A 21,202-nucleotide genomic window follows, 5' to 3' on the forward strand; every position below is an offset into this window, starting at 1 on the left:
GAGTAAAGTAATAATTATTAAAATGTATATGGCTAAATACAAAATTAATAATAAATACTGTGAAATAACCATACTATAAATGTGGAAATTTCCAGTAACAATAATAAATCAAAATAAACAAGTGAAAAACAAATTTTTTTGTGCTAAGTGTGTGGTGTGAGAATGTTACTATTATCTAAATTTTCACTAATATATCATAAATTCGTTGGTAGTAAATAATTGACGTTTTTAGCTAAATAAAAACAATGTCTGAATCTTCTAAGATGGGCCTATTTGGCTCTAAAGAGGAAAACAGTTGTTTAAACAGTGATCAAGCTAATAAAGATGAATCTCCAGAACGTTATGCACCATACAGTGTTGATAGTGATTCAGAAACTTATGATACAGAAGCACTAAGCATTATGGATATCAATGATATAATTGGAGTTCAATCAGAACCCGTTGATTCAACTTTAGAAAGTGAAATAGCAGCTTTGTCTAAGATCATCGATTCCAAAACTGATATTGTTGATAAAAATACTATAAATACAAATTTGAATGTAAATACAGTTGAAGCTACTCCATCAATAAATTTATTGACTAATTCAGGAGATAAACAATCTGAAAGTTCTGTGAAAAATAATGATAGTACTGATTTTCAATTAGATTCTAGTGATGTTGATACTGCATCAAATACATTAATTATTAATAAAAATACAAATGAATTTATTCAACATCAAGATACATCAACGAATTTTGATATAAAAGGTAAACTTATAAATATTATTTTTGTATAAGTATATTAAAAATACAAATTTTGATATTAAAATAATTTTTTTTTTCGTTTCAGAAACTGGAGAAAATTATAAAAGTTCAAATGTTACAGACGTATTAAGTATTAATAAAAGCCTTCAATTAATCGGAGATGCCTATACGTCAGAAGATTCCCAAGAAACAGAATTAGATGAAGTACGAGTTGATGAAGAACCAAAAGTTGTATTTTCTTGTAAACCGCTTGTGGATAAACAAAATAGTAAAACAGATCATGAAGGTAATCTTGAAGGTATTGAATCTATCGACATTCCTGTCGATGTTCCATCAATTGTAGATATAAATATTGAAAATAATGAAATTGTAGAAAAATCATCGTTAGAATCTATAGCCGTAGTATCTGATAATGATAATAAATTAATTGATCAAGCAAATAATGATACGAACTCGTGTAAGTTGATATTAGATCAAGCGAAACAAATCGTAAGTAAAGCAACTTGTCCAGAAGACGAATCACCAGTACAAGTACCAATAAATGTTTTTACTGAATCTACATCTTCAGTAAATGTTGCACAATCATATTCACAGGACAAGGAACAGAGTTTAAAAAAAGATGAGAGTGATCTTTTTGTTTCCAAAGAAACAAAAATCAAGCCAGATAATGAAAAACAACTTTGCCAAGCTGATTTGAGTGTTAATAATGTTGAATTTTCTGGAATCGATTCAAATGTTAAAGAAAATTCTACTTTAGTCGACGATAAAATCGATGATAATAATCAAAATATTTTAACTCCTCATTTAGAAGAAACATCAAGCAACATTACACAAAATTTAGAATCCTTAATTACTTCATCTGTAATGGATGAAGATGTTGCAAATAATGTAAGTACTGCTTACGAAATAACAAATGAAGCAAGTTCAACGACCAATGTCAAGGAGATAATCGATCAGTCAACTCCTGTTACAACTTCAGAGTATTCAAGTAGTGTTACTGAAAATTTAAATTTAAAAGATTTATGTGAAAAACTTTCGTCTGAAGATCAAACATCGGTCGCTAATAATATTCAAATGTCAATCGTTGAAAAAAATGAAGAAAATATTTTGAGTAATGAAAATAAGTCCAAAGAAACAAATGAAGTAGCTGAAAAACTGGAAAATAAGTGTGAAACTATGGAAATTATGAATATTGAAGCATTCGATGTAAAAGATAAAATTATTGAGGAAAGTGAAACAATCATCGAATGTAACAAATCAATATTATTACCAAGCTGTTCATTTGAAAACGAAGAAGAAACAACAAAAGATGTAATTGAAGAAAATACTCTTGAATCTATTGATAATATTTTTAATGAAACGGAACAAAACAAAACTGATTTAAAAGATAATTATATCAAAGATTCTTCTGCAAATATTAAATCAGACGTGTCTTGTGAAGATGTAAAATCAATTGAAAATGATAAAAATACAAATATATATTTAGATCATGACAATCACCAACTATTACTTGAAAAAAGTGAAAAATCGGATATTAATCATGTACAAAAACCCAATTCTTTAATTACTAATACAGAAAAAGATATACTTTTATCAAAATCAAACGAAAATTCTGAAGAATTAGATGCCAATATATTAGAACCATCTGCTCAGAGTTTTACCGATGAAAATAATGAATTATCAACATTAGAAGTGACATCCAAACCAACAGAACAACCAAATGAAGTTAATTTGGAAGTAGTCGCAGCTGATAATAGTGAGGTTTATCAAATCATACAAGATGATCCGGGAATACATTCGGAAAAAATAAAAGAACCAATTACTGATTTAAAATTAAATCTAGATACTCAAGAAGCTGACACTGAGACGCTTGTTGTTGAAAATGTAGAAAACCTTTCGGAAACAGAATCTGAAGTAATTGATTTTAAAAGTATTACATCAAAATCTAAAGACTTAAACGAGAAAAATTTATTGGATTCTCTAAAGTCTGAAAACTTAGAAAATCCATTAGTTGGAGTATTAGATATTGATCTCACAGTAAACTTGGAGGAATCAGTAAATAGTGATGAAGTTATTGTACATAGTGAAGTTATTGAAGAATCTACAGAAAAAATTTCATGTGAATTGGAACAAAACTCAATTGTCGATTTATTACTTGTCTCAAAACCAGAAACTGAACCCATTAACCAAATAAACAATTTGCTTAGTGACATTTTGGAAACTGAAACTGAATCTTCAGAGCTTGACTGTAATTTAGAAAGTGAAAACGATAGACAAACTAAAGATTCTGAAAATATAAAAATACCTGGAAATTCGGAGCATAAAATATACGAAAAAGAAACAAAATGTATTGAAGAAGAACAAATAATAAACATTAATAATACAACGTCAGAAATAAAAGAGAGCCTCAATTTCAGTCCAAATGAAAAATTAGAAACAGATGAAGTAAAAGATCAATTGGAAGATGTAAATTCCATCACTGAAGTCTTACAAACTAATCCAGAAATATCTGAACTAGAATCCGCAGTGAAATTTCTTCGGGAATCTGAAGAACAAAATGAATTAGAAACCAGTTTACTGTCAAAAACTCTGGATGATACAGCAAATGAATTGACTCCCGAAGAAGAATTTTCAAGTACATACATACAGGATCAAAAGATTAGTCAAGACTTACCAGAATCTGAATCAGAATTTGAAACTCCAACTAGTGAATCAATAGCAATATCTGAAGCTGAAATAATAACTGAAGCAGCTAAATTAGAGAGTGAACGAAAACAATTAAATGAAGAATCACTAGTAACAATTAATCAAGATAGTAATCTTCAAGTGAATGAAAAAAGTCATATTTTGATAACTCAAATCCAATCATTAAATGAAGAAGTTAATGCATCAGTTGTTGACATAAATATTGAGGTAAACCCATCGCAATGTTTATTAACTAGAAAAACAACAGTTATTCCAAAAACATCAATTTTAGAAGAACGGTTGAAAGAACCACCAAAAATAGAAATCCCAGTTGTAGATTCTGCCACAGCATATGATGGTCCAATAACCCCAAGATCAAGTTTATTGATTCAAAAAGATGCAAAAATGCCAAATTACGAACAATTGCTAGAATCATCAAAAGTTGAGACGGATAAAATAAAAGACGATAATAAAATAATCGATAATGTGCGAAAAGATTCTGATAGACATGAAGTTGAAAATATTAGCTCACCGTCGAGGATTATTTTAAAAATAGCTAAATCAGCTATTGCAAGTTGTGGAGAACCCAAATCTCCAAAAAGCCCTAAAATACGTTCTACAACTGATTCTCCAAATCTTGAAGATAGTCCTGGACATAAGCTAGAAAAAATAAAATTAAAGTTATCAAAAAGTGGACATCCATCGATAATTCCCAATGAACTTGCAAAGGAAACATCAATGCAGTGGCATACTGAAAGTTCTTCATCACTTTCCCCTCTTGGAATCAAAAGAAAATTTTCAAATGTGCAACCAGAAACAAAAGAAACATCAAAACATAAAATAGAATCAATTGCAGATTCTCCAAAACGGACGGAGTCTCCAATTGCAATGAAAATAAAATTATCGAAAAGTGGAGACGCTTCAATAATTCAATCCGATACCCAAGACGATGAATTAAAGGAAATGAAAAATAAAGAAAAAATAGATTTTTCACATGAATCTAAAAGAACGGAATCTCCACTAGGAGTTAAAATAAAACGTCTGAAAACTAGTGATCCATCAATTTCACCGTGTGATTATGAAGAAGGAATCAACACAAAAATAAAAGAAAAGAGAGACACTCAAGATAATCAAAAACGAATTGACTCGCCAATACCTGTGAAAATGAAATTATCAAAGGTAGGTGGCGCTTCTATCATAACAGTTGACTCGACAAGCGATTGTAAAGACAAATTAGAAATTCCAGAAGTTCCTCGACGGACAGAATCACCTTTAGGAACAAAAATAATAAAAATGTCAAAGACTGGAGACGCCTCTATCATTTATTCAGAGGTATGTAATGATCAAAGTAATCAAGGATTTGAGTCAAGTCAAACATGTGGTTTATTTGAACCTTCAACTTCCAAAGACATTGATTCAACTAATATTTCAAAAAAATCCGAATCATCTCTAGCAGTAAAAATCAAAGTGTCAAAAGATGGGGAAGCAAAAATAGTTCACTCTGAAAAACAAAATGAAAGTCAACAATTAGTGGAAATACATGATGAACATAATAAAACTCAAAAATCTGGTGATTCAACGAGAATAGAATCAATGAAAATAAAAGTACCAAAAAGTGGCCATCCAATGATTGTAACTAATGATACAGAAGTGTTATACAACAAAGATTCATCAGACGTTCAATGTACATTTATTCAGAAACGAGAACAACTTACCAATAGATCAGAGGTAACCATTGAACCTATAACTTATAATAGAAAACAAGAAGAGTTATCAGAACATCCATTAAAACGTAAAGACGGCACTCCAAACTCCTATGAGTCGAAAAAAACTAAATTAGAAGCTAAGCTGTCACAAATTCTTCCTGAAGTTACAATTCAGCCTATTGTCCCAAAAGATCAGCAACAACAAAGTCAGGCAGATTATAATGAGTCAAGTGCAAGCTTGATAAGTCGCGAGCAGATGAATGTTATTAATCAAGAAATCAGTATAACTCAAGTAAAATTGGCAAAACCTTCGTCAGATATTATTGGAGAAAAATTAAAAAATATGTTAACTCAATCGTCTAATAATATGTCTGATGATTGTGAAATAATTGAACAAGATCCAGAATTAATAATTGTTAATGAAAATTCAAATTCAAGCCAAGATATTATGATAATTGACGAAGTAGCACCAATAAGAGTACCAGACGTTAAAATACCAAAAAAACGAGGGAGACCTAGACGAAATGCTTTACCATTCCAACGCCCAGAAACTGTTGAGATAAATCAAGATCCTCTTGCAATAGACGAAACTTCTTATATTGTTGGTACTGCAGAACCTAAAGAAAATGAAAGACCAAAAAGAACATGTCGAAGTCAAAAGAGTTATGCACCACCCAAACGAGGACGTGGACGCGGTCGTGGAAAAAGAAAGTTTGACCGATCGGATATTGGTATCAGTAAAAAAATGCGACTTGAGCAAAACTTATCGGCGATTGAAAATTCTACAACAGCATTAATAACTTTGGATGAAGAATCGACATCATCTGAAATACAAAATGATTCTTCGGAGCTTTATAAAGCACTTCGTCAACCATTAAAAGGTATGTTATTAAATTCTTTTATATTCTCTTAATTAGGAGATGATGGTACACAATGTTCAATATTAAACCAAGCTCGTGTAGTAGTTTCAGATCATCTGAAGAAAGCTAACGACTCAAACATTAAAGAACCGAAAGAATCTTCTGGTATTCCAGATCATCAAAATTGGTTAACGCCATTGTCGAAAAAACAAATCGATAACAATCGTAATGATGGAATATCCATGGTTCAAGTTTTGGATGAAGAAACGCGAATGAGTGCTGAATCTGTTTCTAGATCTCAAACACCTGCCAGGAATATTCCCAATCAAGGTAAAATTATATCGATTATTTTTTTTTGTATATAATTAAGTGATAATTAATTAATTAATTTTTTTTTAATATTTCGGGAAAAGTTTTTTACTTAAACAGTAATTATTATTATTATTATTTTTAGTTGATTATAGATTTATGAGTTCAAATTGTAATTTAAACTGAATTAAAATATATATTTCTATCCGCAGTCTTATAACCAAGTCATCTAAAAATAGTCACTTATACCAACGTTCTTAGATTGCCGTACAAATATACTTATCTTGTCGTGTTTACAGTCTTTTTGTCATTAAGCATAATAAGCTTTGCATTTATAAATTTTAGTAATATTTATTCATAGTCACTTTGAATAATAACGGAATATTGTTATTGAAGTATATTTATATGAATTTATTTCTAAATGTGTCTAATTATAATTTCAAATAATCATAATAATAATATACATTATTTGATAATTTTTAACAGAAACAACAATTAATGAAGAATCTCAAGGAAGTGTTATAAGTACCGCTACAACAGAATCAGAAAAAGTAAAAGTGAAAAATCGAAGAATGGAAATAAATTTTGATCCAGACGAAGGGCCATTTACAGTTGAAAAAATAGCTGAATATGAATGGCCATTGGATCGTAAAGGTGAAACATTTATGATACAAGAACAAATATCACAGTATCTTGGTGTTAAATCATTTAAAAGAAAATATCCAGATTTAAAAAGACGCATGGTTGATATGGAAGAAAGAAATTATTTAAGAGAAAATTTACTTGTTAATGAAGCTATGTGTGACATGGGATTAACTGCAATTTGTAGCTCAGAAGTACTTGACATTATGTGTAGTGATTTTCCTGATCAATATGAAGAGTATCGTAAGCATATGCGTGAAAAACAAATAAAAGAACACTCGAAAAAACAAAAAGAACTCACAGCAGCAGCTAATGCTGAAAAAAATCGTATTGATCTTGCTGAAATGGCTGTTCAGTCAGCTTTATCGTGGAATGTTAACTTTAACAAAGCACGTAATGAGTCGCGAAGATGTAGTTTAGATCTTCAAACATTTACTATTCATGTACCGACAAAACAACCTAAAATCAATGATGAAAATAAAATTAGTCATTATCCAGTATCCCTTATTCCTGGACAGTATACTGATTATTATCGAGAGTATACGCCGGCAGAATTAAGATATTATCCTCTAAATACTGTTCTTTATGGACCAATGAGGCCTAACGAACGAAAATTCGATAGTCAATCTGAAGGTTCTCAAAGTGATAGTGACAGTGATTCATCTTCTGATGATTCCAGGTAAGGTTCAATTCGAAAAATACATTTTTTTATTGTCTTTCATTTTATACAACTAAATAATTGTAAATTTACAGCTGCTCATCTAGTGAAGGTACCCAAGACACCGAAGAATCACAATCAACAATGGATGATGTAGACATTGAGTTATCGAACCAAAAAGATAAATCATTCAAATGCAAAATGTGTCTCAAGCATTTAAATAAGAATAATAAAACGGAAGTTTTAATCCAATGTGGTACTTGCCATGGACATGGTAAATTATAATTTTATTTCATCGTATATTAACTTTTGACTTTCCTTAAAAGTTAACTTTTTTTTTTTTTATTATTTACCATTAACATTTGCTTATTAAAAATTAGTTAAACAAATTTTTTTTTTTTCAAAAAAAAATCAAAGAAAAAAAAACTAGGAAATGAGATTTTAAGTTTGGAATCATATTTTTATTGTTACTTTTTCCAGTACATCCATCGTGCTTAGACTTGACTCTAGATATGGTTCCTCATATTCATGCCTATGCTTGGCAGTGTACAGATTGTAAAACATGTGCACAATGTCATGATCCAGCAGATGAAGATAAAATGCTCTTCTGCGATATGTGTGATAGAGGGTAAGAATAATCATATAATAATTTCTTCTTTATTCATTTGATGTTGACTAATATCTTTTTACTTATTTCAGATACCACATTTATTGTGTTGGTTTGAGAAGAGTACCACAAGGTCGATGGCACTGTCAGGAATGTGCAATTTGTGCGAGTTGTGGTTCAAGGGAAGCTGGTGGCATGAATGCTGACCGAAATAGTGTAGCACAATGGCAACATGAGTACAAAAAAGGCGATAAAAATACTAGAGTTTACGTGTCTACACTCTGTGTACCTTGCTCCAAGTAAGAAATTAATATATGATAATAATTTTATTTTTTTTTTTTTAATAAAATAAAATCATCTTCATTAATTTGTCATTAAAACGGCATTAAACCTTTGAAAGAATTTTTTTTTGGTATTATTTAATAATGGATTAATAAAGTGGATGTTGAAACTAATAAATAACCATTTTAACAAAACTTTTCAAGCATTAATATGATTAACAAAAATCTGTTGCTGCAAAATATTTTTATCCTAAAAGATTAATATTAATTAAACAACACAATGCTTTAAATCACTAACTTCTTTGTCATTTATATCGTTAATAAGGCTATGGAGGAAAGGTCGTTATTGCCCACATTGCAGTCGCTGTCATACTGTGTCAAGACTCGACGTGGAAGAAAATCTTGTGCACTGCAGTGCATGCGACAAATATCTGCATTTAGGTATTGATATCATCGTCATCGTCATTCTTTCTTCATAAAAAATTTTTCGATTTTAATTTAACTTATTTAATGCACGATTTTTTCTTGTTACTAATCATTTAATTTTAATGTTTAAAATTTTAATTATTACTTAGATGTTTATATCTGATAATTTATCAAAAAATTTCAGATATTTCAGCATTCTATAAATATTCGCTTTCATATCCTATTCAGGTTTCAATATTGAATATTTTTAGATATTCGATCACGAATTTCAATTGAGAATATTGTGTTTTGTTTTTTTTTTTTTTTTTTATAATTATTTAAAAGATACTATAACAATTATGAGGGTATTCATTTTGTATCATTAACATTAATTTTATATTTTTCAGAGTGTGTGGAGAACAAGATAATCGATAGAAAAAATTATCAATGTGATGTTTGTATGCAAAATCGCCAACGAATAATTAAATCTTCAGTATCCAAAGCCATTAGAGCATAAATGAAAAACATTTTCAACAATAATGAATCCAACATCTATTTGGGAGTTAAAGACTGTTTTAATTGGTTACTTATTATGGAAAAAAAATTTTTTTTTTCGTTTTGACCTTTTTTTCTACACTTAATCATGCTTTTAAATATAAATTAAAATAAAATTATCACTTGAAAATGAAAAAACTATTGTAATGCTATTTGTATAATTATTTTATATAAGATGACACACTGATAAAAAAATTTGTTTTATTTTGTTTATTGTAATATTGACAATTTCGATGTACAATCTAGTATTATTAATATTTGTTTATTCTTATGAGTGGAAAAAACACATAGGTAAATATATCTTTATTATGTATACAGCGAATACCTTACGAATATTACAATAGCGATTATTTTTTTTAAATATTTGTTTTTGTAATACATAAGATGATTTAATGGAAAAATAAAAAAAAAGTGCATATATTATAATAATATTTTTTATTACTCGAAAAACGTTATATTGAAGGTAAAAAAGAAGCAGATGAATTTCTCAAAACTCTTGTTTTTATTTATTATATTTATAGTCTTTTTTTTTTATTTTAGTAACTTTACATCGGAATTATTCTGAGTTTACTTAGATTGATAATCAAAATTAATATTTTTACCAAACTTGCTCCATTAGAGTTCTATATCGATTTCACTTAATTTTTTAAATATTTCAGCAACTTATTATCAACTTTTATGAAGAATTTCGTTTCTTGACGTTTTATTTGTAAATTCATTATTCAGTCAATTAAATTCCAGTACAATAAATTGACAAATAATAATGTATGCATTTATAAACATTTGTATCAATACAGTAATTTTTCGATATTTTTTTTTTCTTTTCGATGTAAAAAATTGCCAATTAAAGCAGAATTATTCATATTATGGCTGAATACACTTGCGGCATGGATGCTAAAAACGAAAATTCATTTATTGTATCACAAACGTTTAAAAAAATGTACAGTTACGATCAAATGATATTATAACGTTCAACATTGTAATTCCCAAAATTGGACATCACTTTTAACATTTAAAGTTCATTCAAAAATTCTATAAAAAATTTTATCACTTTATTGACAAAATTTACTTACACACTTATATAAAACATTCCATGATGTCATATTTTATCAAAAAGAAAAAAAAAGTAACATAAAATAGAATACCATCTTTAGTAAGAAAAAAACAGTGATTAATAATATACACTCAAATATACACGTCAAATTTATAATGCAACATTTATAGTATTATTTATAATAGGAAATAACAGTTTTTCAATATCATTAATTCTTTTGTGACTAGTTATGAGGCGGAGAAATAACTAACTCACATTCAATACTACTTTTAATCATTAAATGTTTACAAGCATTGGAGAAATAAGAAAACTAAAATAATAATTGGAAAAATTTTCATTACATACAATTTTGAATAAAAAAATTTGGAGTGTAGAATTCTATATTTAATAACTTATTCGAATTATTATTTATATGTAATAATTATTTTGAAAGTGATTTATTTTTACAATCATTTGAACTTTCAATTCAAGTTTTTATATAAGGTAAAAGCCCCAATAGATGATCATGTACCAGTATATGATCACTCCATATATTTGTGAATATAGATATACAGATACATGGAGTGATCATATACTGGTACGTGATCATCTATTGGGGCTTTTACCTTATTTATATAAATTAACAGCATTTTAATTACACGGAGTTAATAATTACACGTTGATCAAACTTTCGATTTGTTGATTTCATTTTATTTATTTTTTTAGTTTAGGTATTTATTAATAGATATAATAAAAAAAAACTCCATATATTCAATGTTCAAGATGTTTTTTACTAGTTAAAATTTTAATTTACACAGATAAATAGTTTGTGTCGGTCATTTTTTCAAGTTTTATTAAATTTTAAAATGATTTAAAAAACGAATAAAAAAACATAATTGACATGAAAATTGATTTGTTTGCTGAAAGTATACGATAAATTAAAAAATTTTACATCGTTTCATATACAATTATTTAATATTCATGCAGTTGATTTTATTACCACTTAATTTACCTTTTTAATTATTTGCAATAGTGAACCAACGAATGAGGTAGTAGCACATTTGTCTTATTCGTGTCTAATACCACAAACAGACAAAAAAGTACTAAAATTATGTAAGTGAATAGTTGGTATCATAGTCGTGACTAGATTTCTACTTGAAAAATTACTAAGAACCCTCTGTATTGTAGAAGGTGCAGGTGAGCTACCAATTTTATAAAAAATTCTTAAACTACACGTTGGATTTTCATTCCGCGATTCTTTCGTCAGCTTCGCTAATAAATATTCAAAAGCTTCATTTAATTCGGCGTCAGTTAATTCAGGCGAATTGAGAGAAGTTTCCGTTGCCAAGTTTCCAGTAGAATTGGACGACCCTGGATAAATTTATAAATTTTATAAATCAACAAATATTATTAAATAATTTAAAGTATATTTCTTTAAAAGCTTACTCACTCGTCGATAAATAACAAACTATTGCCGAAACGTCGTTCTCGTAATTCCATCTTCGTCGTATTGCAACTTTAAAATTACCAACACATCTACCAGTTTCTTCATCTACAAAGTTTAATTATAAATTTTTAAATAAAATATCAAGATTACAAGTAGTATAAATAAACTTACATTCAAATCTATTGTTATGTCTATGAGCCCAGACGCACCATTCAACATGAGCGTTACGAGGAAGATTAGGTACAACAATATAATCAACAATAGCATTATTTGTACGTTTTTCCCATTCTTTTCGTGCTTCAGCTATATAACTTGGGTGAGTTAAAAAACAGATACCTTGAACGATATCTCTTAATTGAGTTGACGAATCCATTGCATTGACTATTCTATTAATGTGTCTCAGGGAAAGACGACATTGACGTTTGATATTTAAATCAGGTATCGATAAATTACCAGGTACCAGCGGAATCTGTCCCGCTACTGCGATTATATGTCCTACCTAAAAATACATAAAAAATAAATATATTTGCACTGCCATAATTGAAAAATAGAATAACTCAGTTATCTCATACTCGTATAGCTTGCGAGTAAGGTCCAATATTTGCAGGAGACCAGTGACTGATACTTTGTACATGCATAGTGTGTCTCTTCGGTACTGTTTCTTCACTACTTTTTTCAACTTCTTTATAGGCCAATGCATCGAGAACTACGTGAACATTCAAAGGACACTCAATACAAACACGAGCTGGTGGATTAACTTGGCCTAATCTTGAGGCATAAACTTGGTTTATTAACGGATATTTTGACATATCCCGAACATAAAGTGTTACTGCGACAATATTTGTCATTTCTATTTCCTCTTTCATTACTAGGTCTAAAAAAATTAAAATAATATTAAAATAGTAGTATTTATCATATTAATTTTGTATATTGTTCATTTATTATAGAATGAACATAAATAAATAAACAATTAAGTTTACCTACTGCTTAATTTATCTAAAGCCTCCTCCATTGCTTGCTGAGAATCATCATTTTTACTGGTAATTCCGCCAAACCAATACCATCCATTCTGATTTCTGTTAGAAATCGGAATATCAGGATAATCATCATTATCATATTTTATCTCAGTTGGACTTGGTGGATTTAACGGCCCAGAATTTGATGATTTTATGCTTTTATTGTCGCATTCTTTATCTTCATGATCACTATCTGAGAGATTACAACCATCTTGTAATTCTGGTCCGACAATTTCGGCAATGTAGTCATAAGGGGTTTTAATCGGAATGTTTTTAAGTCTCTCTTGAAGTGTTAGATTATCTAAGTCACCCTAAGTAATTTTCAATATATTATTTACAAATTACCACTACATGAATAACATAAAGCAATAAAAGGAAATCTTACTTCTTTGTCTTGTAATTTAATTTTCTTGAAATTTAAATATCCAACGGGAGCTATTTTTTCATTTGATTGAACAACACTCTCGTACTCGTCTCTATATAAATAAAAAAAAAAAAATTATTTATTTATTTATTTCAATCAATAAAGATTGAGAATTATAATTATTGTAAATATTTGCTTACATTACAATGCTTTTACTGAAGAGCGGGCAGTCTAATGTAAATGTTTCATATTCTCCTCCTTCTCCGCACACGTTCACCCCGTACATGTCATTCTGTAGATAAAAAGAATCATTCGTGATAACCCCTGTCACAAATGAGTGTCGCGAAAGAATCCGTTCAATTATTACTTTATGAAATTAATTTTTTAATTCATCAAATCTTTTTTTGAGAAATGATATTAAAAAATTTTACCAATCAAAAAAGAAAGTAAATTTTAATGTACTTAAATATTAAACAATAAAGCCCGAAGCTAATAAAAAGTATGTTGATTATTATTAAGCAATCGTTTATTATTTATTGTTCATAAATGAAAAATAGCTTTTGATAACGCAGCTCCGAAAATAACTGTATGAGGAAACTTGGGACGGTACGAGCAAAGAAATGTTGGACTCGAATATTGGAACAAATCCAATTTAAATTTAATACGCATTTAATTTAAAGATTCAAGTTAATGAAAAATATGTAAAAAAATAATTTTTCTAAATTATTTAGATTATTTTTAAAAATTGTTCAATTAAAATTCTAATTACTTACCAGTATAGTTAAATTATGTTGCATTTCTGATATTGATTTACCCAGGTGTTTAGGCTCAAGACCTTGGCATGCTACTTTTATCAATACAGCATTTAATGAACATTCAATCATTTCTTTCAGTAATTCATTTTGATTTCGACGCCACAAATATGCAAGTGATATAAGCCCTAACCTACTACATCTGAAATGATAATTTTTTTTGTAATTATTTAATACATTTTTTTCTTTCATTGCAATAAAAATGATAAAAATTAAAACAATTGATAAGGTTATTACACATTCTCTACTCGAATTCTTTGATAGTCACTAAGAATAGCACCTGAAGCAACAGCATCAATATTTTCTTTTTCCTAGAGCAATAAAATATGTTCATTTTTAATTATTTTATAAATATTAACAATTTAAAACTTGTGATAATTAAAAAAAAAAATACCATGACTTTTGTGAGTAATCGGTAAAGGTCCTCCACTTCGTCGTCTTTAGTAGGAGAATAGTATTTTTCTGTCATACAAGATTTGCCAAAAGTAGGTTCTCGATATAGACGTAACCCGATGGCTTTTCCAATATATTCTATACCCTGATGCCCTACTGTTTGATACATAAATGAGTCCAGCTCATCTGAAAATTAAAACGTTCAAAAAATTATTATTAATTTCTGATCAGTAAAATAAAATAAAATAAATTAATTAATTAATACCTTTCCCAACGGGATATAAATTTGCTAAAGCCACAACTTCATGACCAGCAGCAATGCATTGCATTATACTGAAAATAGAGTCTTTTCCACCACTTATTAAAGCCACAACCCTCATCGTGGTAAATTCAATTGTTTTCAGTAGAAAAAAAAAATAAATAAATAAATCTGTGACAGGGCAAACCCAGGTCAAGCTTGACTATTTTCACGCAAACATCTGTTAAGAAAAAAGATAAAAAATTAATACTGTTTTAATTATAAATAATTAAAATGGGAATAAACAAATAACAATGATCTAATTGGTACTAATTGTTTCTTACAAAAACTAAACGTATACTTAAAACATGCAGCTTTAAAGAAATTAAGACTATGACAAAATATTCTCACTCAGTAAGTTTATGAAGGCATCTCTATAAAATAATAAAAATACAACAGCATTATATAGAGCTTAAATTACGACCACGAATGGACAACGCTCATACTCTGTTTTTCATTAAAAAAAAAAAAAAAATATATATATATATATATATATATATATATATATATATATATATATATATATATATATTTAAATGAGAAAAATAAAAATACACACCAAGACAAGAATAGCTTTTTGATACTTAATTTTCAGATAAAATATTAATTGTTTGAATACATTGTGGAAATCATGTGTTCTTATCGAATATCTTACTCAAAATGAGTGTGTACTTATCTCAAATGATCAAAAAAAAAAAAATATCGGGCATTGAAAAAATTCAAGAGAGATGGTAAGAGGTAAAAAAATTTTTTTCTAATAATTGAAAATTCTGAATTAAAAATAATAACTAAAAAATGTTTTATAACGAATTTTATAGTTAATTAGTATATAAATTAATTAACGTTAAAAAATACTTATACTTACATTAAAATTAGTCTGAGATACCTTTTACACGAAAAATCGTGGGTAAAACTTCTATACACTAATTGATCTGCCACCTCGTGTTAATTTTACAAAACTGTTAAATGTAAGGTTATTTAAAAATTATCTCAATATTGTATTTTAATTTAATTTTTCACGTCGACTTAATAGCAGTTTATCAATTAAATTTTCAAAATATTAGTACTTTTATTAATATTATATTACAATAACACTTTAATGACAGTTTTCAAAGAAGAAATTTTTGTGTTTGAGAAACTCATTCCGTTCATTTCGCGCGACCGTAGTTTGTGACGTCAACATGCAATTGTGAAAATAAAAAAATTTAATATTGTACAATTATAGTAAAAATTGATTATAAGCAATGATTGGAAAAAATAAAAAACTTCATTTTTTCTCAACTTCGTGTTATAATTATCGTACTTTTAATAATATTTCATAATTTTTTCAATAATAAAATAATTTTGATTATTAATTTCTAACAAAGATGTCGCATTATGTTAAAGAACAGTACCGTATCATTCTATATAACAACCAAGTGACTGCTTGATAAATTATTTTTATTTGTTTCAAATATTCATAATATTTTACTGAAAATTATATTGATTTATTATTCAATGCTTCATATCAATGCAATATTTATTCTTCACTATCATCACGATCATTTATTTATAACAATGTTTTTCTGATTGAATAAATATATTTTTCTTATGAAATTAATTGTTTTTAATAGAAAACATAAATACGTATGACAGAAGATAAAATTATGAAGGACTCGTCAATTATTATTTTCATAATACTGTATTTAATCAAAATTTTGTCTATCAATCAAAATCCTCAATGCAATATGCAATTATTGTTTCAATAATCATGATTAATTTGTAAAAAATTTATAATATTGCATTACTGTAAAAATGTAATTTTATTATTTTATATTTATTTTAGAGATTATAATTTTTAGACAACGGTATAATTATTGATAATAACGCTCAAGATTCAATAAACGATAATTATAGAAAAAAATAATAATTAATTAAAAAAATTGTATAAGAACCCTAATTAATAAATTAGTATTAATCCAGGTATGATTAGTTCCCCCAACGTAGCCATTTTCTAACAAAAATTTGTATCCGCCAATCAGAATAAAATATTATAGGTCGCCATTTTAACTTTCGCTACGGTCGCACGAAAAAATCTATAGCTTGCGTCTGAAACAGTCGACATGAAGTAACACGACGCACCATCTCACAGTTAAAGCATAGTCTTTTAACGAGTCGCACGTACGCAAGTACGCTGTAGATTTTGCACTGGATTATTCATTTTTATACTTAAAAATAAAATTTGAACAATTGAGAAGTTATTTATGTGTATTTCAAGTGTTCGGTAGTATTGAAATATTGAGAACAAAATGGTTTTAGCGGAAAGAAATTCTGAAAATGTAAGAAATGGTAGGCGATCAAGAGGTCCCAGCCCTAATCAGTCTGAATCTTCTAGTGAAGAAGACGGAGGTGAGCATATTTCACATATTTATAATTTATCATAAATATCTTTCAAAATTTGTTTTACATAATTTAACATTCGGAAAATATCAAATTATAAGTTAATAATTCATTTTTAATAGTAGAAATTTGAGTGGTAATCAAGTCTTATGCTTCGACTTGAGCAATGAATGCTATCAATTTTTTTTAATTTATTTATTTCATGTAATAAAACTATAATTATTAATTGAGGTTATGAATTCATCTAAAAATTGAAATTTCAGTTCCAGCAGAAAAAATTAGAGTCGGAAGAGATTTTCAAGTGATTGTACCAGAATTTATTCCAGTAAATGGTATGTATTAATCAATGATATTTCTAATTAAGTTAAAATATTTAACAATAAATAGATGTATAGGGTTATTATATATGTGAATTTTTTTATTTTAGAACGACGGTTAGATAAGTGTCCTGACAGAGCTCTTCTAGTATGGTCACCAACTACGGATATTCCAGATCAAAAATGCAAGTTTTTCAATACGTGATTTTGGCTGTGAATGTTTTTCTTTTCTTACAATGAGATGTATTAATTTAATTTTTTTGCAAATTTTTACAGTGGATGAATACATTGTATTGGCTAAAGAAAAATATGGATACAATGGCGAACAAGCATTGGGAATGCTTTTTTGGCATAAACATAACTTAGAGAGAGCAGTTTTAGATCTATCTAATTTCACTCCATTTCCTGATGAGTGGACTGTTGAAGACAAAGTATTATTCGAACAAGCCTTCCAATTTCATGGAAAAAGTTTTCATCGTATACGCCAAATGGTAAAATTAATAAACAAAAATTTATCTTGATAATTACCTATTAATATTTATTAAAATATAATTTTATTGTCTTTTCTTTATTTAATAGCTTCCAGATAAATCAATAGCGAGTCTTGTCAAATACTATTATAGTTGGAAGAAAACGAGATCCAGAACATCTTTGATGGATCGTCAAGCCCGAAAATTAACAAGCAGTGGAAAAGATGGCGAAAATGGCAGTGAAAATGGAAGCGAATTAGGATCAAATACAGATAGTGAATCCGAAGAAAAAGTAAGAATATTTTTTTACAATCAAGTATAACATATTAATAACATAAACTCTGTCGTTGCATGTTCGTATTGGATTTAAGTGTTAATGTAAATTTCATTTATGTTTCCTCTTTTAATACTATAATCATTTTAAATTTCATTCCTAAACAGGTAAAATTCTTCATTTAAATTTATTATTATTTCTTTCTTAATTCGCATGGCGAATGATGAAATTGCTTTTATAAAAATGTATCCACACGGAAATGAAAGAATGAAGTGACAAAAAAAAAATCATTCATTTTTTTTGCCCGTAAATATCATCTAGGAAAGCAACAAATAATATTTCGTTTACTGATATTAAAAAAATATATTTTTTCTCTACAATTATAAATGTCGTTATTATCGTTATATATGTACGAATCTTATGTGGAACGTTCCAGAAATGGACGATCCACCGCGGAATACGCCGTGGAAAAAACCAAACTGTGCCAGGAAGCCAAGGTGCCGACGGCAAAGCCTCTTCCGACTCGGAAAACATTCCTCAGGTTCAGGTACTTCAACCTAGACCTTACCCCATACATTATTTCATATGTTATTTTTACATTAATAATAGTCTTGATAATTATAAGTATATATTTACAAATATACATATATTTATAAATATATTCATACATATATTACATTGCTTATAATTTTTTTATATTTCGCTATTCTGTTATCCCGCTCGCTCGCTCTTTGTATTTTTATTCATTTCGCCGATAATATATAACACAGTTGAAAAGTTCAGTTAATCAAAACACTATATATTTATTTTTCTTTTTTTCCAAAATCTACGTAGTTGAAAAAAATTTCACACAACGATATTGTTATTAATTTTGATTATATTAAATAGTTTAATAGCACGAATAAAATCCTCAATTAAACGTAGATAAATGTTGAGTTCTTCAAGAAATTTGAGTTTTAATTACAGTAATAACGTAATGAAATAAGTAAATGAATACAATTATTAATATATAGGCAAGCGAGGGGGCTTATACACCGTACAATTGCTGTTTAACTTTAAAGGGAATTATATGTTGTAGGGGTCTTGTAGCAACTGCGGTGTTGCTTGTCATAATGTTCGTGCAACGCCCAAGGGACACGCGTGTCATAGCTGCTATCTGCACTGGAGGTCAGTGAATTGAAATACAAAATCAAAATAAATATATCAATATATATTCACCTATACACTTACACACACCTGTAGAAGTTTTTGATAAAGTATTTACTGTGTTGATAAATGGTTTAGGCGTACGGGCGTCGCGAGGCCGCTGAGTTCCATGCCGGGTCGTTCAAATAAAAGAAAACCCCCGCGAGGACTGGTAGTTAACCATGACGATCTAGCTGTTTTGGCTGGCCAGCCTAATCAGGCAAACAATAGTTTGCAGGCTATCGACACTGAAATTATTAGCCTTAAACGACAAGTATGTTATCGTGTGGATACATTTTTTTTATTATGATGATTTTTTTTTCCCAATTATTTACTCTAATATATTTTCTCTAATAATATAATACTAAATAATTAAATGGCAATTAATTTTAGATACAGACTAATAAACAACAAGTCAGCGCACTTAAACGTAAAACTGTTGATGGCATTGACGACTTACGTCCACCTGAAGTCACCAATCGTATTAATGCACGGTGGACTAATGATGAGTTACTTTTGGCCGTTCAAGGGGTACGCAAGTATGGAAAAGATTTTTCAGCAATCGCAGATGTTATTGGAACGAAAACTGAAGCTCATTTGCGATCATTTTTTGTAAATTATCGCCGGCGTTATAATCTTGATGCTGTTTTGAAGGAATATGAAGCTGAAAATGGACCGATTCTTATTGATGATGAAAAAGATGAAAAAGTGAGTTATCGATTAAATTAAATTTTGATTACAAAGGTTGTTAGTGTTTTTTTTTTTTTTTTTTTTTTTTTAATGTGTCAATTCATGGGGAAATTTTTGTTTTAGATTGAGGTTGAACAAACACAAAATAATGAATCTCCCGAAACTTCACAAAGATCTAAATCATCAACTAATGTTAATCAAGCTGCGAAATAACAAATGTCTTAATTATTTACATGGACATATAAAGGTGATTAAGTCCATCACGATCAGTGATGATATTTACTAAAACAAAACCGTTTAAATTATAGATTACTACTCATGTTATAAAGTATCAAGATTCTTGTTTAATTTTTTAGTGTTTTATTATATTCTATTTTCTACTTACAAAGCTACAATTCAATAATAATAATAATACTATTTCTTTCCTTTTTTTTTAATTCAAAATAATATTTTAAAAAATATATAAAAGTTTATTTCTTTTATTTTTTCGACACTGTTTATTTAATTTGATTTGTTGAATTTCATAACAAAATTTAAAAATTAGAAATTGAATTAATTTTTAGTTAGGTATTTCAAATTTCCATTATAGTTATTAACCATGTTCTTAGCTTTATAATTAGTTGTAAATGTATAAAATTTATATTATGCTTAAGACAATTAGTATATTTAATTATATTGAGAAATTAAAAACTTAATAATTAAATATTTCAAGCTGAAAAAATTTTCATGCAATCGTATAAATAATATTTATTGAAATCTAAAGATTAATTCAATTCAATTATTTCTCACATAAACACACATACACACAGTCGTTTTCGCTTATTTGTTAAAAAAATGTTTGAAAATTAAAAAAAAAAGCACTTAAAGAAATACTTGAAGATTTTTTTTTTACTACTACATTTTCAATAAATATATAATTGAAGAAAGTAATTATAAATTGACATAGAAATCTATAATCTCTAGTATGCCGGAATAAATCAGACTAATCTATTAATTATAAGTGAAATTATTCATAACAGTGAATGTGGATTGAAAGCGTTTGAATTGTTCTTATTAAAATTAGATGAGAACC

The 21,202-nt window shown here is 28.0% G+C and overlaps 3 protein-coding genes across 10 annotated transcripts; 2 read left to right on the forward strand and 1 right to left on the reverse strand.

Moving 5' to 3' along the window:
- Positions 1 to 9,847, forward strand: LOC123274788. Of its 3 annotated transcripts, none has more exons than XM_044742511.1 (9): positions 1 to 747; positions 830 to 6,016; positions 6,098 to 6,325; positions 6,791 to 7,625; positions 7,700 to 7,878; positions 8,085 to 8,232; positions 8,304 to 8,510; positions 8,818 to 8,933; positions 9,305 to 9,847. In XM_044742511.1, exons 1-9 carry the CDS (start codon positions 246 to 248, stop codon positions 9,412 to 9,414), a joined length of 7,512 nt encoding a protein of 2,503 aa, XP_044598446.1. In that variant the 5' UTR covers positions 1 to 245; the 3' UTR covers positions 9,415 to 9,847. The 3 variants fall into 3 exon arrangements, with proteins under 3 accessions (XP_044598446.1, XP_044598447.1, XP_044598449.1); XM_044742512.1 differs by having other exon boundaries at positions 6,101 to 6,325; XM_044742514.1 differs by lacking the exon at positions 8,818 to 8,933 and having other exon boundaries at positions 2 to 747.
- Positions 9,848 to 9,935: 88 nt separating this feature from the next.
- LOC123274789 (diphthine--ammonia ligase) lies at positions 9,936 to 15,799 on the reverse strand. Of its 5 annotated transcripts, none has more exons than XR_006511579.1 (13): positions 15,681 to 15,799; positions 14,783 to 14,996; positions 14,519 to 14,703; positions 14,362 to 14,435; positions 14,086 to 14,266; positions 13,513 to 13,604; positions 13,334 to 13,424; positions 12,917 to 13,259; positions 12,505 to 12,806; positions 12,104 to 12,431; positions 11,936 to 12,037; positions 11,498 to 11,856; positions 9,936 to 10,346 (listed from the first exon to the last, which is right to left on the reverse strand). XR_006511579.1 is itself a non-coding variant. In XM_044742515.1 (12 exons), exons 2-12 carry the CDS (start codon positions 14,895 to 14,897, stop codon positions 11,552 to 11,554), a joined length of 2,118 nt encoding a protein of 705 aa, XP_044598450.1. In that variant the 5' UTR covers positions 14,898 to 14,996; positions 15,681 to 15,799; the 3' UTR covers positions 11,254 to 11,551. The 5 variants fall into 5 exon arrangements, 3 of the variants coding, with proteins under 3 accessions (XP_044598450.1, XP_044598451.1, XP_044598452.1); XR_006511578.1 differs by lacking the exon at positions 9,936 to 10,346 and adding an exon at positions 11,254 to 11,405; XM_044742515.1 differs by lacking the exon at positions 9,936 to 10,346 and having other exon boundaries at positions 11,254 to 11,856.
- Positions 15,800 to 16,910: 1,111 nt separating this feature from the next.
- Positions 16,911 to 21,168, forward strand: LOC123274787 (REST corepressor 3). 2 transcript variants are annotated; one of them, XM_044742509.1, is made up of 10 exons: positions 16,911 to 17,203; positions 17,458 to 17,526; positions 17,622 to 17,696; positions 17,788 to 18,002; positions 18,091 to 18,273; positions 18,692 to 18,802; positions 19,334 to 19,422; positions 19,540 to 19,714; positions 19,834 to 20,148; positions 20,254 to 21,168. In XM_044742509.1, the coding sequence occupies exons 1-10, from the start codon at positions 17,104 to 17,106 to the stop codon at positions 20,341 to 20,343; spliced, it is 1,422 nt and encodes a 473-aa protein (XP_044598444.1). In that variant the 5' UTR covers positions 16,911 to 17,103; the 3' UTR covers positions 20,344 to 21,168. The 2 variants fall into 2 exon arrangements, with proteins under 2 accessions (XP_044598444.1, XP_044598445.1); XM_044742510.1 differs by lacking the exon at positions 18,692 to 18,802 and having other exon boundaries at positions 16,912 to 17,203.
- The last annotated feature ends 34 nt before the right edge of the window (positions 21,169 to 21,202 follow it).

This window comes from Cotesia glomerata, unplaced genomic scaffold (assembly GCF_020080835.1).
Source record: "Cotesia glomerata isolate CgM1 unplaced genomic scaffold, MPM_Cglom_v2.3 scaffold_74, whole genome shotgun sequence".
NCBI lineage: Eukaryota > Metazoa > Arthropoda > Insecta > Hymenoptera > Braconidae > Cotesia > Cotesia glomerata.